The sequence below is a fragment of the Mirounga leonina genome, unplaced genomic scaffold, assembly GCF_011800145.1.
Source record: "Mirounga leonina isolate KUSES-001 unplaced genomic scaffold, KU_Mleo_1.0 Mir_91, whole genome shotgun sequence".
Lineage (NCBI taxonomy): Eukaryota > Metazoa > Chordata > Mammalia > Carnivora > Phocidae > Mirounga > Mirounga leonina.
This window is the reverse complement of record NW_023270839.1, coordinates 29,077,571-29,091,089: the sequence shown is the minus strand read 5'-3', so window position 1 is coordinate 29,091,089 and position 13,519 is coordinate 29,077,571. Positions and strand designations below refer to the sequence as shown.

The 13,519-nt window shown below is 36.6% G+C and overlaps 1 protein-coding gene across 2 annotated transcripts in view; it reads left to right on the top strand.

The window, feature by feature from the left end:
• Nucleotides 1-12,312, top strand: part of WDR72 (WD repeat domain 72) — a 228,266-nt gene extending 215,954 nt beyond the window's left edge. For both annotated transcript variants that reach the window (XM_034994225.1, XM_034994224.1), the window contains 2 exons: nt 6,440-6,544; nt 11,991-12,312. In XM_034994225.1, the coding sequence (XP_034850116.1) occupies nt 6,440-6,544; nt 11,991-12,046 (161 nt within the window). In that variant the 3' untranslated portion in view covers nt 12,047-12,312. The remainder of the gene's footprint in view (nt 1-6,439; nt 6,545-11,990) is intronic.
• The last annotated feature ends 1,207 nt before the right edge of the window (nt 12,313-13,519 follow it).

The window sequence follows — 13,519 nt, the reverse complement described above, 5'->3', positions numbered from 1 at the left end:
CTTCAGAAGTCCTCACTATTTCCAAGGCTAGCCTAGTGGGCACTTACTATCTTGCGACCCTGTTCAATGATATACCAGGTGGTTGGTTGGACTTGGATTTTTATCTGGAGGAATATTTGAGTCTCAGAGCCAGAAGATGTCAAGGAAGTTGTCCAGTCCAACTCTCTAATTTTATTAATAAAATGACCTGAGTCCAGGAGAGTGAAATGACGTGTGCTCAAGGTCATGAAGTCACACTATTAAGACCAGAGGTGGAATTAAAAAGAACAGATATTCTGGGTCCTATTAATTGAGCTTTTGTCCAGTATAACATATTTCTCCCCGGGAACTCAGAAGTTCATCTCTTAATGAAATTGTTGATAGTTATTTTTGTTCCATTTAATACATATATTTGGGTGCGAAACAATGAGGAATTTTATTTTTCATTCAAAAATAAAGCAGATAGGGCCTCCTTCTTTAGGCAGACTTTCTGTTGACATTAACAATAGGTGGTGGGGTTGTTTGGGTATGTTTGAGCTGTAAACTCTAGGCCTCACCTTAAGATTTTTCCCCTTAAGCTACAAGTGAAATTAATCATTTTTTTTTTAATTTTTAGGAATGCTTACTAGCTATTTCACTCAGTCATTTCATAAGTACTCTGAGTACATGCCCTGTGCCTCACATTGGGTTAGAGATGTGCTCACTTGTTTATCAGCCTGACCAAAACAGCCCATTGCTCAAACATCCCGGATGACAGGGGAATTTCTATATCTGAGAGGAAATAAAGCATTGTTTAAAAAGATTCATTAAGGGGCACCTGGGTGGCTCAGTCGGTTACGCCCCCGACTGTTGGTTTCGGCTCAGGTCATGATCTCAGGGTCATGGGATCGAGCCCCACGTCAGGCACTGTGCTGGGCATGGAGCCTGCTTAAGAGTCTCTCTCTGCCCCTCCCCCTGTACTCTCTCTCTCTAGAATAAATAAATAAATCTTTTAAAAAATAAATAAATCTTTATAAAAAGTTAAAAGATTCATTAATTATCTTTTTATCACTCACATTTTTCTTCCTCCAAATTAATTGGCTGGTCCAGCCATGTGTTTCACCTGTAGAAATTAGCAATAGACAGATTTTTTTTTCCCCTGAGACTAAATAGTCAACAATTTGATCCTCTGTGTGTGTGTGTGTGTGTGTGTAATATACATATATCCCAAAACTATTTAAATAAAACAACAACTTTAATTCTATACAGCTAGTAAGGATACCAAAATAAAAGTTACCCTTCACAACGTTTTGGAAAATTCATTTCTTGACCAGTTGAAAATGTCATCTTTCAAATAATTATACTAGAAAATGTCATCCAGAAAATAGTATTCAATGTCAGATTACAAATGCAGAAAGACAGCAAAAAAATGCGTTGTCTAATGCTAACTTGTCTTGCTGAACTTGTCCATAAAACAGTTATTACTTAGTTATAAAGAAGCACTAGATATTTTATTTAATTCTGGGCATCTTTATATGATTTTTTTCCCCTAGTTTCCAGTCCACACTGACACAAAGTCAGCCTGAAGCCTGATGCAGGATGCAGCTATTGCTATTCAAATATAATCAAGAGGTCCTATCACCTGATTATCTCAGCAGATACTCTTAAAGTAGGGGTAATAAGTACATAGTTCTTTAGCTAGATATGTTTTCCTGATAAGACATCTGTCCTGAGACAACCACTTTGTAAAGTGAATTTGGGGTCTATTCAAATGACATCCTCTTTATTTACAAATTTGGTGTTATCACTTCAAGTCTTTTCACTGACTTGTCTCCCTCTAATTTAAAATATATTGCAGTCTTTGGTGATCTGTGAGTATTGCATTAGTATTTACTTCTTGAATTTAATGTAGTTTTTCTTTCTTCTAAGCCTGTAGAAAGTTTTTTGTTGTGGGTTTTTTGTTTGTTTGTTTGTTTTTTTAGCTGATTCATAGTGATGCCTTAAGTTTGAAAAGAGACCTAAATGATCAAGCGAGAAAGTCATCAACTCTTGGCACAGTATTGAGCTAGTAGATTTGAACTCCGGTGTTTAACTTCTCCACTGCTCATTCCACAAATCTGAGCCAGCTTTTAGTCTTCCCTGACTTCTGCAACCTGTACCTTCCTTTATGCCCTTGAATAAGATGTGATTAAGATTTTTGTCTGAGTTTTATCTGCTACTACAGTGGTTTATCCTATTCAGACCAATATTTCAAACTGTTATATCTTTTTATTAATGGTTTTCTATAAATATCCCCAATACTTCCAAAAAGTCCATACATGTGATGGATGGGATCTATTTTTAAATCATTCATAAGTCATTGTATTGAAAACATTATTTGTAGTGCAGATTTTATTTACACTGTAAATGACATGGATCTTTAACAAGGAAGGGCTCTATTTAGTCTACAGAACTGGCTTACTTGGAAGGACTAGCTGCTGTTTGTGGAGGTGAATGGACATTTTTCAGTGGTCATTCTCTTCTTGGGGCCAGGGGGAATAGTTCTTGGAATTGTTTGTTGCCTAAGCCTAGCCACCTTTAAAAACTAATACCATCTTTCTACAAATGATGACAAAGGGAAGATGGGAATTTTTAGAGGTTAACTGAAACCAAATTAGAGAATAGACAGAGATGAAGGAGCGTAACCACTGATGACCCTGTTATCACATTGCCCTATAGTAGGTCTTTCTATAGTGTCTTTGTCATACAATCCTCTGGGTTTCTTCTGCCGTTGAACTATTCATTTCTTTAGGATATAGAATTACAGTCATAGTTAAACACATCATAGTCGAACACATCCACACAAAGTACATGGACTTTTCTATTTAGCTATTAAAGATATTACAAAGATACTTAGAACATTGGCCCTTCAGTTGTGAATATTTTAGGTGTGTGATGAGTAAATGGAATAGCCTTACCTCTTTCGGTGGTAGAACGGTCAAAAAGAGTTTGTCTTTTTCGCTCCTCATCCCCCAAATGTGGACTATCTCAGAATCCATTACAGATGAAATAAACAGTTGATTTTAAGTTAAGGATGAACCTAACAATCATTTGCACTATATTGATGTCAGAAGTTATCTCTCTGCCAAGCTTTAAAATGCATCTTCAAAATTACTGAAATTATCCAAGAACTTTAGTGATGAGCTACAAATGGACTTTGGTATTGATAAATAAAAGTCAATATGTATAGTGAAAGGACAACTTACTGTGATGAATGGGCCCATCAGTAAAGATCAAATTATTGACTATTTAGGGCAAGGAAAAACCTGTCTATAGCTAACTTCTACAGGTGATAAGAATTAGCCACAACAGCAATTTAGGAAAAGCTCAAAGAGACACGTTAGGAGAATTCATTAAAAATGCATACAAAAGTAGGCAGCAACATTCTGTTAAATACATTTGTGGCACTAGGCTAATGTATTTTTTTGACCATGCCTGGGTTCACACCTTTTTTCTTTTGCCTTGAATGATCTCCCTTTGGGCTACCCATATACCTTTTCAAGGAGATCTAATTTAAAATTCACTTCCCAATCCCCCTACTACAGGCGAATTACTTCTGCATTCCTAAAAACTATGTCATTCTTGGAATATTGTCTCTAGTGTTCCTACTACTTTTCATTGTACCTCAACTAGATCACAAGTTGTATGAGGGCACATTAAAAGTGCCTTTAATTTTCTTACCCCTTGCATAGTCCATCACAGACCTCTACCCATAATAAACACTAGATCAGTATTTGTTGATTTCATTGTTTTTTGAAATGATTCATTATTGTCTGAGTTTAATGATGAAACATCACAGAAAACACCCAAAAGAACAACAGCAAAGATTAGCTTATCAAAAAAAAAAAAAAAGTGGAATGGCAATGATTAACCTCTCTAATGTGGGCTGGTCCCAATTGACAGAAGGTAGGTATTTCTTCTTTAGTAAATTTAACCAGGTACTCTATAAATTAGCCAGTAAAAATGAGAAATCTTGTACCCTCTCAAACTTGGAAGTTAAAATGTAATTAAGCAAAATATCTGAAGACTAACCCTTTCTACTCTCCTACCCCCCCACAAATGACACCCTCCAAAATCTGAGGTAGATACAAAAAGAGCTGCATAGTACCTACTAGTGTGAGTCTAATGAAGATCGTGCAGCTACAACTACACCTAGCTTTCTGACTTTCTTGAGAGGCGTGGGATGTCAGTTCATGCTGGGACCACTTTTTTTGCCACTGGAAATTGTTACAGGCATTTACTTTGTTGTTTTAATACCATGCTCTCTTCCTTCTTGAGGGCTCTACATCTAGAACAGAGTCTTGCTGGAAGAATAAGTAAATGAATGAGTGGATGAGAGTTTTAAAGAACAGTATATGGGACAAGTGCAATGCATTTGCCCAAATAAACACAGGTGTTAACTCACTGGCTGTTAATAATAGATTCAGCTGTATGATTCATTCCCTATGATAAGTATCAATGTAAATATTTCAGAAAATTAGTAAGATATATAGAAATAAAAACATTATTAAAACAGTCCAGTAAATCTTGACCAGTGTCTGCAACTTTGGTGCATTTAATTACCCACTTCAACGTGTTAACAAAAATCAGTGGATTCCAAAATAATCTGTTAGTATGATCTAAACTGAGGAAAATTAAATTAAAGGCAGCTACACCAATAACTACTTAGGCTATATGTGTCTCTCCTCCAAATTACAGACTAACCTGCACCACCATTTTACAAATAGGCACCCTTTGTACTCTCAAGTGGGCCTAATCAAGCACTGATTGGATTTAGTTGAAGATAATTCAAAGCACATACCCTCTCAGATCAGGAGGACATCTAGCATGATCCGTCTGCTTCACTCACTCGTTCACTCATTCATTCCACAAGTCTTTTAAGAATACCTCCTATGGCCCAGGCAGACAGAGGTACATAAAACAGAGATGGCACCTACTTCCATTTTTTTTTTTTTTGGAAAATTTAAATGCCAGAATTTCATACATTCCATGTTTTGTTCTCAGATAAAAGGTTTCAAAGCAGTGAATTCAAACTCTATGCACACACTTTCACAGAACAGAGGAGAACTACGCTGTGTTCTGAGAGGATTGGTGAAACTTATGAGAGTATTTGAACCGAAATTATGTTCCTAGTCTCCTTCAAAGTGTGTATATTGTGGGCTTCAGGTTATGATCACCAATGCTATGTGCACTCCGTGGAAATAAGATGAGGAATGTGAGAGGCGTGAGCTCTGCTCATGCTGCTTTGGACCTTGGGTGGCGTTCCTTTGTGTCACTTACTGAGTATGTGTGTGAAGTGACACAGCCTCCAGACTTTGCTCCATCATTTCCCAGTGGAGGTTTAGGAACAGCGGCCAGACCTACTCCCCTGGGCCAACAAACATATCATTTCATGTATGGCTTATATATTTTCTTGTTTGCATTTATGGCCTATAAATAATATGTTGTGTGTTCTATCAAGACCTGAAGAGACAGTAGTAGTGTTTACTGCAGCAATTTGCAATAGATAAAATTAGCAGTGGTCGATAATATACATATTTATGTAGTTTGGCTTCAGACAAGTAAGTATGACGTATTTATATTATTGTGGTCTTGCTTTGTTTTGTTATTCACTGACTTTTTTTCATGAAGACAATGTCCACTTTTCCCGACAAGTGATTCCTTGAATGAATAGAATATGGAAATATGCTACTTATGGAGATAATTGAGACCAAGTATTACAACTTGTGCAAAAATGTGGAAACTTGAGTCTGTTTCTCTAACAGAGCTAGAGGTGTTATGTGTTTATAGGAAGTTTTAGATTTCTGTGCTCATTCCCCTTTCTGTTCATAATTCATACTCAGAAGATGACAGATTGTCTGAAGTCACCATTCAAAACATTGGCCCTACTTATTAATCATTTGCCAACTATTCTGTACTTTAAATTTTATTTACATAGGGCTTTTATTTATTTATTTATTTTTTGGTGTTTGAAGTTTCTCATTTGATGAAGGAGAAACAAAATTTATAGAAAGTGTTCGTCAGCTGTGATTTGTGTGACAAGACGAACCACCGCACCCATGCAGAGCTGCTCTTTTTAACTGACCAGCCCCATGTTCTTCGTCTGTGTCCCATGGCTGTTAATTGACGATATTGTTTTAGATTTATGCATTAAAAATATGATTTCTACTTTGGAGGGATCACTTTGTTACTTTGTAGCTTTTAAGTTGATGCAATGAACTTATTTTTCTTGTAAGATAAAGTCTCATCTATAGATTTTTCAACTAATTACATGTCTTCCAATACATACTTAGAGGATACATTTTTTTTCAATTTATTATTTGTGTTTACATAGTGCGTCCCTGGAAATATCTGTGGAACTGAAAGGAAATGTTTTAATGGTGTTTATTACTACTTTTTCATCGCTCTCTCTCTCTTTTCTCTCTCTCTCTCTTTTTAATAGCTCCAGTCAGTCCGGTCAAGCATGACAGCAACTCAAACTCGGCAAACTTCCAAGACACTGAGGACATGCCTGACAGATGCGTTTTGGAAGAGTCTGAGAGTCCAGGTGAAAGCCATTTAAAAATAGTCAAGTATAAAATGATAAATTTGACACAGCTTTGGGGTCCTTGGAAGGGGGTGGCGGGGAGGACATTGTAATGCTGTTTTCTCTTAGCAGCTGCGCTATCAAATTAATGGTCACCTCCAGGGGTCACAGTGTGGAGCTGTTACCTTTGCCTCTTTCATCAAGGATTCAGTTGGAGGAAGTACAAAGGCTTTATGACTGAGAAGGGAAGCTGACACTATTAGTTCATTATCATCAATTTTAGGCTAAACTGGTTAATAGAGGCCGAGATTGAAAACTGGAGAAATGGTAGCATTTTAAATATTTCAAATAATGGGACTGAGCGGAAGTGGAGAGTTAGACACAGATTGCCATCATTACAGTCTATTCACCTTTCTAAATACAAACAGCTCTCTAACGGGGACTAAAGGATTTTAGCATAACAGTAATGGACTCATGGATACGTCAACTATTGAGAACAAGCAGAACAAAAGAAAGTGATAACCCTTCCTCATGCCATAAAATTTACCCACGTCCCAAGTTACTTAGGTTTGTGTTTTCTTTGTAGAGAGAATAGACAGAAATGTAGCAGAAGGATAGAGCCAGAAACACTTAAGCATAGATTTTTGTTTCTGTTTTTGTCTTGTTTCAAAACATGCCTAGTCTTTTAACAACTAATTAATCAAAAGAGAAAAAAAAAAATCCTGTGAAAGTTGAATGACATGTCCGGATCACTACAAAGCCATGAGGTGCTAGAAGTTTCCTTATGACCGTGAGTGAAAGAGTTAACGCTCTCCTCCCAATGAACGCTTTCCTTTCCTGTTTTCTCTGGCTGCTGTGTACCCTCGACCCTCTTGCATCTTTGTGTGCTGATCCTTGTATCAGATTTTTGATTCATCCTCTCTGTGGCCTGTCAGCTTAGTTAAGAGATTTCCAAATCTTGTAGCCTTCGCTGACAGGGGGCAGCTGTAAACAGTCCCCTGATCCTTCCCCGAGGAGAGCTACTGAGATTTAATTTTCAGTGAAAGGTGCAGCCTGCAATCTAGGCCAGGTCCCCTAAGTCATCTCGGAACCCCAATAGGCCCAGTGGCGATGGCATTGTGTTTCAGTTCCCTCCACTATGCCAAGATTCCTCAAAAGACGTACTGCTGCCGTATGTCTCTTCTCAACCACACTTCTGCTTTAGCAGCCCACGGAACTGAGAAATGGCATCTTGCTCGCTGGCAGAAATTTTTAATCAGAACGTGAACCCCACATCCTGCCCTCATATCTAAGAAACAAGTGTAGGTTGGTCCCACTCCAAAAGGGAGAAGGTGCTGGTAGCATTAAATGCCCATCAAAGTGTTTTAAAATTGCTTTTAGTTTTGACAAAAATTACCTACTTTTGACTAGATTTTTAAACTGTCTTCATAAACAGTTTCCTATCAACCTGAGGCAGTTAAATCCCCGAGTCAAGTTTTCACCTAAGTGTTCCTTGTTTTTGGCAAGAATAGATTGGCTTTATGTCATCTCAAAAGTAGAATACATTTCAGGCATCCCTCAATATGAGTGGAATTGTAGTAAAATTCAGATATTCCATAGTTTATCTGATTGATATAAACAAAAGGGTATTATCAAAACAAAGATTAATTAGAAAAGATAGGTACTGATAAAGAATCTTAACTTAAAAAGTGAGTACTGTTCTTTACATCGGACATCATTAAACTGGTAATAAAGAATGAATTACTCTGGCTTTTTCCTCTGTCCATTCCTGCATTTTAAGACATCTTGCCTTATAGGCCTAGAAACCTCTGGAGAGTTCACTACTGGTCTCACTGCCTTCCACTGAGAATTTGTGGCTTGGTTGTCATGGAGACATCGTATTTCTCCAAGAATTGCTCATATTGATCCGTGGCCAGGCGTAAATGGCCAAGCGAGTGTGAGGAATAAAGGGGGCTGGGCAGTCCTATAAAATGACCAGGGCTTGTGGGTTGGAAATAAGCTCATAGCAAACACTTAGGTAAAAAGAAAGAAGCAGTTTTATTTTGTTTCAGGATTTCTTTCTGCACTTTGGGCCATTGTCTTCTTTCACCATGAACTGAAAGAAACTTGTTAGTCACTTGTCATGTCAGATCTTTGGTGCTTGTCCTGATACAGCTGTCAGCCTTCTAGCTCTGTGCAGTTCAGGGACACACAACAAAGAGGCAATGACATGAATTATTTATTGCTCCTTGTGTGGATAAAATTCTGTGATAAGAAATTAAGACACTTCTGACAGAGGTGCTTGTTTAGTAAGAAAGATTTTGATGAGAGAGTGCATTTCCTTGAAGTAGGAGCATTTGAGAGGGAAAATTCTTAAAACTGAACCCGAAGGAAGGTTGTGAAATTGGTGGCGTAGAGGGACTTTCTTGAACCGTGAAAATATGACTGTCCACGTCTCAGTGTCCAAAAATGAACTAAAAAAATAACAAGCTATTCAAAGGGAGAGCTCCAAAACTATAAATGTTACTTTCGTGGCTGAGTTACCTCTGTTTGCCAGGTATGAGTGGGGTTCCTTTGGAAAGCACATTAACCACCTTCGTTAGAAGAGAAGGCAAATTTGGGGGTTTTAAGGGATAAGCGTTGGGAAGGTGTCGTCAGACCAATAGAGGTGCTTCAGTAGCTGAGCTTCTAATTGCATTGGTATATCCGTTATTCCCTACATGGACAGGAGTGCATCTAAATCTGAACGCATCGTTCTTACCATTTTCACCTGGCATATTACCATTCACTTAAAAGTCCTTTTAGTATTTTCATGTACACGCAAAATCCCCCCGTTACAAAGTTGAATGTGGTCAGTCTTCTAGCTTTAATGGTTATTGACCTTACATGGTTTTATCTATGCAACTCTAAAAGACTAATATATTTATTACATCATTTTTAATGAACAAACCAGTTGTTCAAACGGCATATAGAAAATGAAAACAAAAAATCATTTTCCCATCCAAGCACAGTTCAAGAATATTGCCTCATATATTGTTCTTTCCAAATAAAATCTTTTCTTTGCAAATCCCCTGAACATCATTCTCCTTTGCCTTTAGAGCTTCATATCGCTGATACCAATTCCTTTCCATATGCAGAGAACAAAGGGATATTGAAGCACAGAAAAACTATAATAGTTTACTTTTTTAAAGGGGAAGTTAAAGTTTTCTAAACATTGATGCAACATTTGAAAATGTCATTAATAAAATCAAAATGTTAAGTTTATATAAAAAGTAAGATTGACTTTATGTGTTGATTATCTTTGAATGCAAAGGGTTTTGAACTCAATCTGCAGATTGTTTATTTTTCATTGACATAACTGCTTCTCCAGCACTGAATTGACGAGGATGACCCATTTGTAAATGGGCCGGAGTGTGCATATAGGTCACAATTTAGAGGACTGGTAGAGTGGTTGTTCACCTGGTCTCTAGAGCACTCTACCTATTCCTCATGCCATTGTGATCTCTTTCTTGGTTCAAGCTGTATACCCAGGTGAGTGCCTGCAGTCCATTAAGGTTGGCAAAGCAACTTTAGACCAGAGCATTCTTGTTACTCTGACCCTGCTAGTGAACCTGGAGGTCTTGTCTGATAGGTTAAGGTCTCCCTCAGCAGTGTCTTTTCCCTGGAATAATTCATTAGCAAAGAGTTTTGACTCACAGGTGAATCCCAGATTGAAGTTTCTGGCTTACACTCTGTGAAGTCTACTTGCTTCTTCACTGGCATTTATACATTCCCAAAACCTGTGGGAATAACTTTGATGTCTAGTAATAGAAGCACCGAGACAACATTGTGAACTCACAGCTCCCTTTTTTTCAGATTTTAGGGCCATTAGGCTTTCTTTCTTTGGCTCTTTAAAGCCTCATCACTCCTGAATCTGAAAGATGCTATCACAAAAATAGTTTAGTGCAGTCTCTTGCTGGTTAACTTCTTGTTAACTGCTTCATGCATAATGATTAAAGCTCAATTCCTATTCTCCCGAATATCATAAAAAGTGTTCCTTGTCCCCCATCTTTGCACTCATGATGATAAAAAATTTAGTGTGACATTCACAATTTTTATCCAAGTGTTAATGAGAGACCTTGAGCTTTTATCACCTTACTGTCTTGGAAAATTAAGAATTTTACTTCCTAGTGCACTAGGGACAGTGCACTTAAACATAGCTTCAGCTGAAAATAGTAGTGATGAGAGAGCTTGAAAGTAGCAAAAAAAAGGCATTCACATCAGCGTTTTCACACATCTGAAGTAGTTTATAATCAGTATGCATTCTGCCATTAATAGAACATTTTAGTGGTTTTTATATAGCACGTTATGTGTATAGATCTATATACATCATTGTCAATCAATATTGCATTTGCATGAATCTGATGAACAAAAGTAGATTTCTCACAGTTTCCAGGGGATGTACTACATTGTGAAAAGCCAAGGCGAAGGGTTGTTTTTTTTTTTCCCTTTTACTATTCTAGCTCATGAATCAACAGCAAAAATCGGGTAACAGAAAGTAGGACAGATTCAGGACTGGAGTGTTGGAGATGGCTGATGATGATGCATGAAGCAGAAAAAATGTGGAATGTGTGAGCAGCCCATCAATCATAGCTATCGAGAACACACTTCTTAGGGTTAGTGCTAAAAAAAATGTTCTAGAAGGAGTAAGAATAATTTCTGTAGTAAAAACACATAAACCCCTTCTTCTAGTTGTGTTGAACAATATCAACATTCTTAAAAAGTTGCCCAGATGGAAAAATGTAAGCATCAACCTAATAATTTTTAAAACGTAAAATTCTAGGCTTATACACACACATATATATTTAAATAAAACAAAAAAACAGCTTTTTGAGTCTTTGCCAGTAGGAGTGGGAGTTACTATGCATGATCATGTCATTAATATATATGTATTTAGAAATAGATTACTAAGGCACAGTGCTCCAATATGTTTCCTAGTCAAAATAATTTAAATCAAGTGATACTTTTTAGCCTACATTAACCATCCAAGTAGTCTGAGAAATAAATGCTTTTTTGATTCTATAATTCAAACCATTTTTCAACTAACATTTATAACCTTTGATCCTAAAATTGCGGTTGTGGGTTTCTCTGAGAGCAACAGAGATAATTGGAAATTTATTAATTTTTGGCCCAAATCATCTTGTTGAAAACTTTCATCTTTGTTGACAATTAAAAGAAAAAACAACCTATATTAATAATGTGTGCAATTAAAATATATTTATCTGAAGCCTAGCTTATAAGAATATTTTTTATGATCTTAAAGGATAGAAAAGAGATATAGAGAGATAGAAATTATAGGTAAATCTGTCCTTCCTTCATTTATCTTCTCACTCCTTTCTTCCTTTCATTCTTCCATCTCTTTTTCCATTCCTCTCTCGCTTTCTTCCTCCTTCCCTCTTTCTTTCTTCTTTATTTCACGCTATAACCTGATAATCTGTTTCCTTTCTAGGTAGGCCAAGGCATCATTCGTGGATAGCGAAGGTCTGCTCCTGCAAGCTGTGCTAAGTGGAATCTTACCTATAGGAGTTGGATTGGGACAAATGATGAAACCTAAGCATGCCATTTGTTTATTGTTGTATAAAAACTATGCTGTTATCGGTCAAGTTATTAGGTTGTAAGTAGATATGCTAATACTTTGGAAAGAGTGTATTGAAAATGTAATTACTGATTGAAAATATCTGAATTGATCTAATTGTAGAAAATCATTGTTGAAATCATTTTATATTCCTGATTCTTACTTTCCTTTAAAATTAACAAGGAATGCCAGTCTGCAGACATAAATTTAACAGTTTTAGATTTTCTTCCATCTTTTCAGTTGCTGGATTATATAAGCAACATTAAAACCACATTGCTTTTAAATATGTAACGTACAATACTTCCTCAAATTTAATACTGCTTCATCTAATCTAAAACTTCACCAGACTTATTCGATTTGTTAGGTTAGGACATTTTGTTTTAGTATATGCTTTAATATGGATCAGTCACCCTGCAGTAAATCTCATCAAAGCATGAAATGTTGTCAACAAATAGCCAGTTCCATTTAGTCATCAATTAGCCCAAATAAGTGATAGTATAACAGGGACCAATCTTGTGTGGTCAGGTTCATTTGGACTTCTAATGACATAGAAGCTAATGTCTTTAGCCAAACGTTGATCTTGTTGGCCATATAGATGTGAACTATATATCTACTTACAGCACATTGCAGTTGATCCATATTAAGTATAAACTCTTGTAGTTCTTGTCCCAGAAAGAAGTGTGACTAGCAAGAATTCTTAAAATATGCAAAGCAATATAAATAGGACAAAGTGCTCATCTATTAAACCCCTTAGTGATCTGATTTATTTGTTGTGACTTATATTGCATAGTTCCTGGATTTATAGAAAATCATCAAAAAGATTAGTGTGTATATGAATACAAATATTGCCTAATCCATAAAAAATGGAAATAAAATGTTAAATATATGATCTATCATCTATCTATCTATCTATCTGATAGGGAAGTTCCAATCACTTCAATTTAACAAACATATTTGAGGCAGTAGCATCAGGTCCTATGCTGGGATGCAATGGGGAGATTAGAGAACTCTACATTGGAATGGCATGGTCTCCACCTTTAAGGAACTTATAATTAATGACTCACCCGGATGAATATACCAGAACATAGACACCTAGTGAGTGTGACTCCTTTAAAGCAGACATAAATCTGTGTTCTTTCCCCCCCCCCGCCTAAAATATGTCATTGCTTGAAATTACTTTTGAGTTGTACTTCACAGAGTAAAATATTGTCAATATGAATAATCACAGAAAATTATCATCTTTGGAAAATCATCCTATATACCACCCCCCCACATACACACACATTGGACATAGTTCAAAGCTACTTGGAACAAGTTTTAAAATAAAGGAAGGTAGCAAGGAAAACATCGTCTTACAAGCTGTGTATAGGTTCTGAAGGCCATTACAAGAAGGAAGGCCAAGA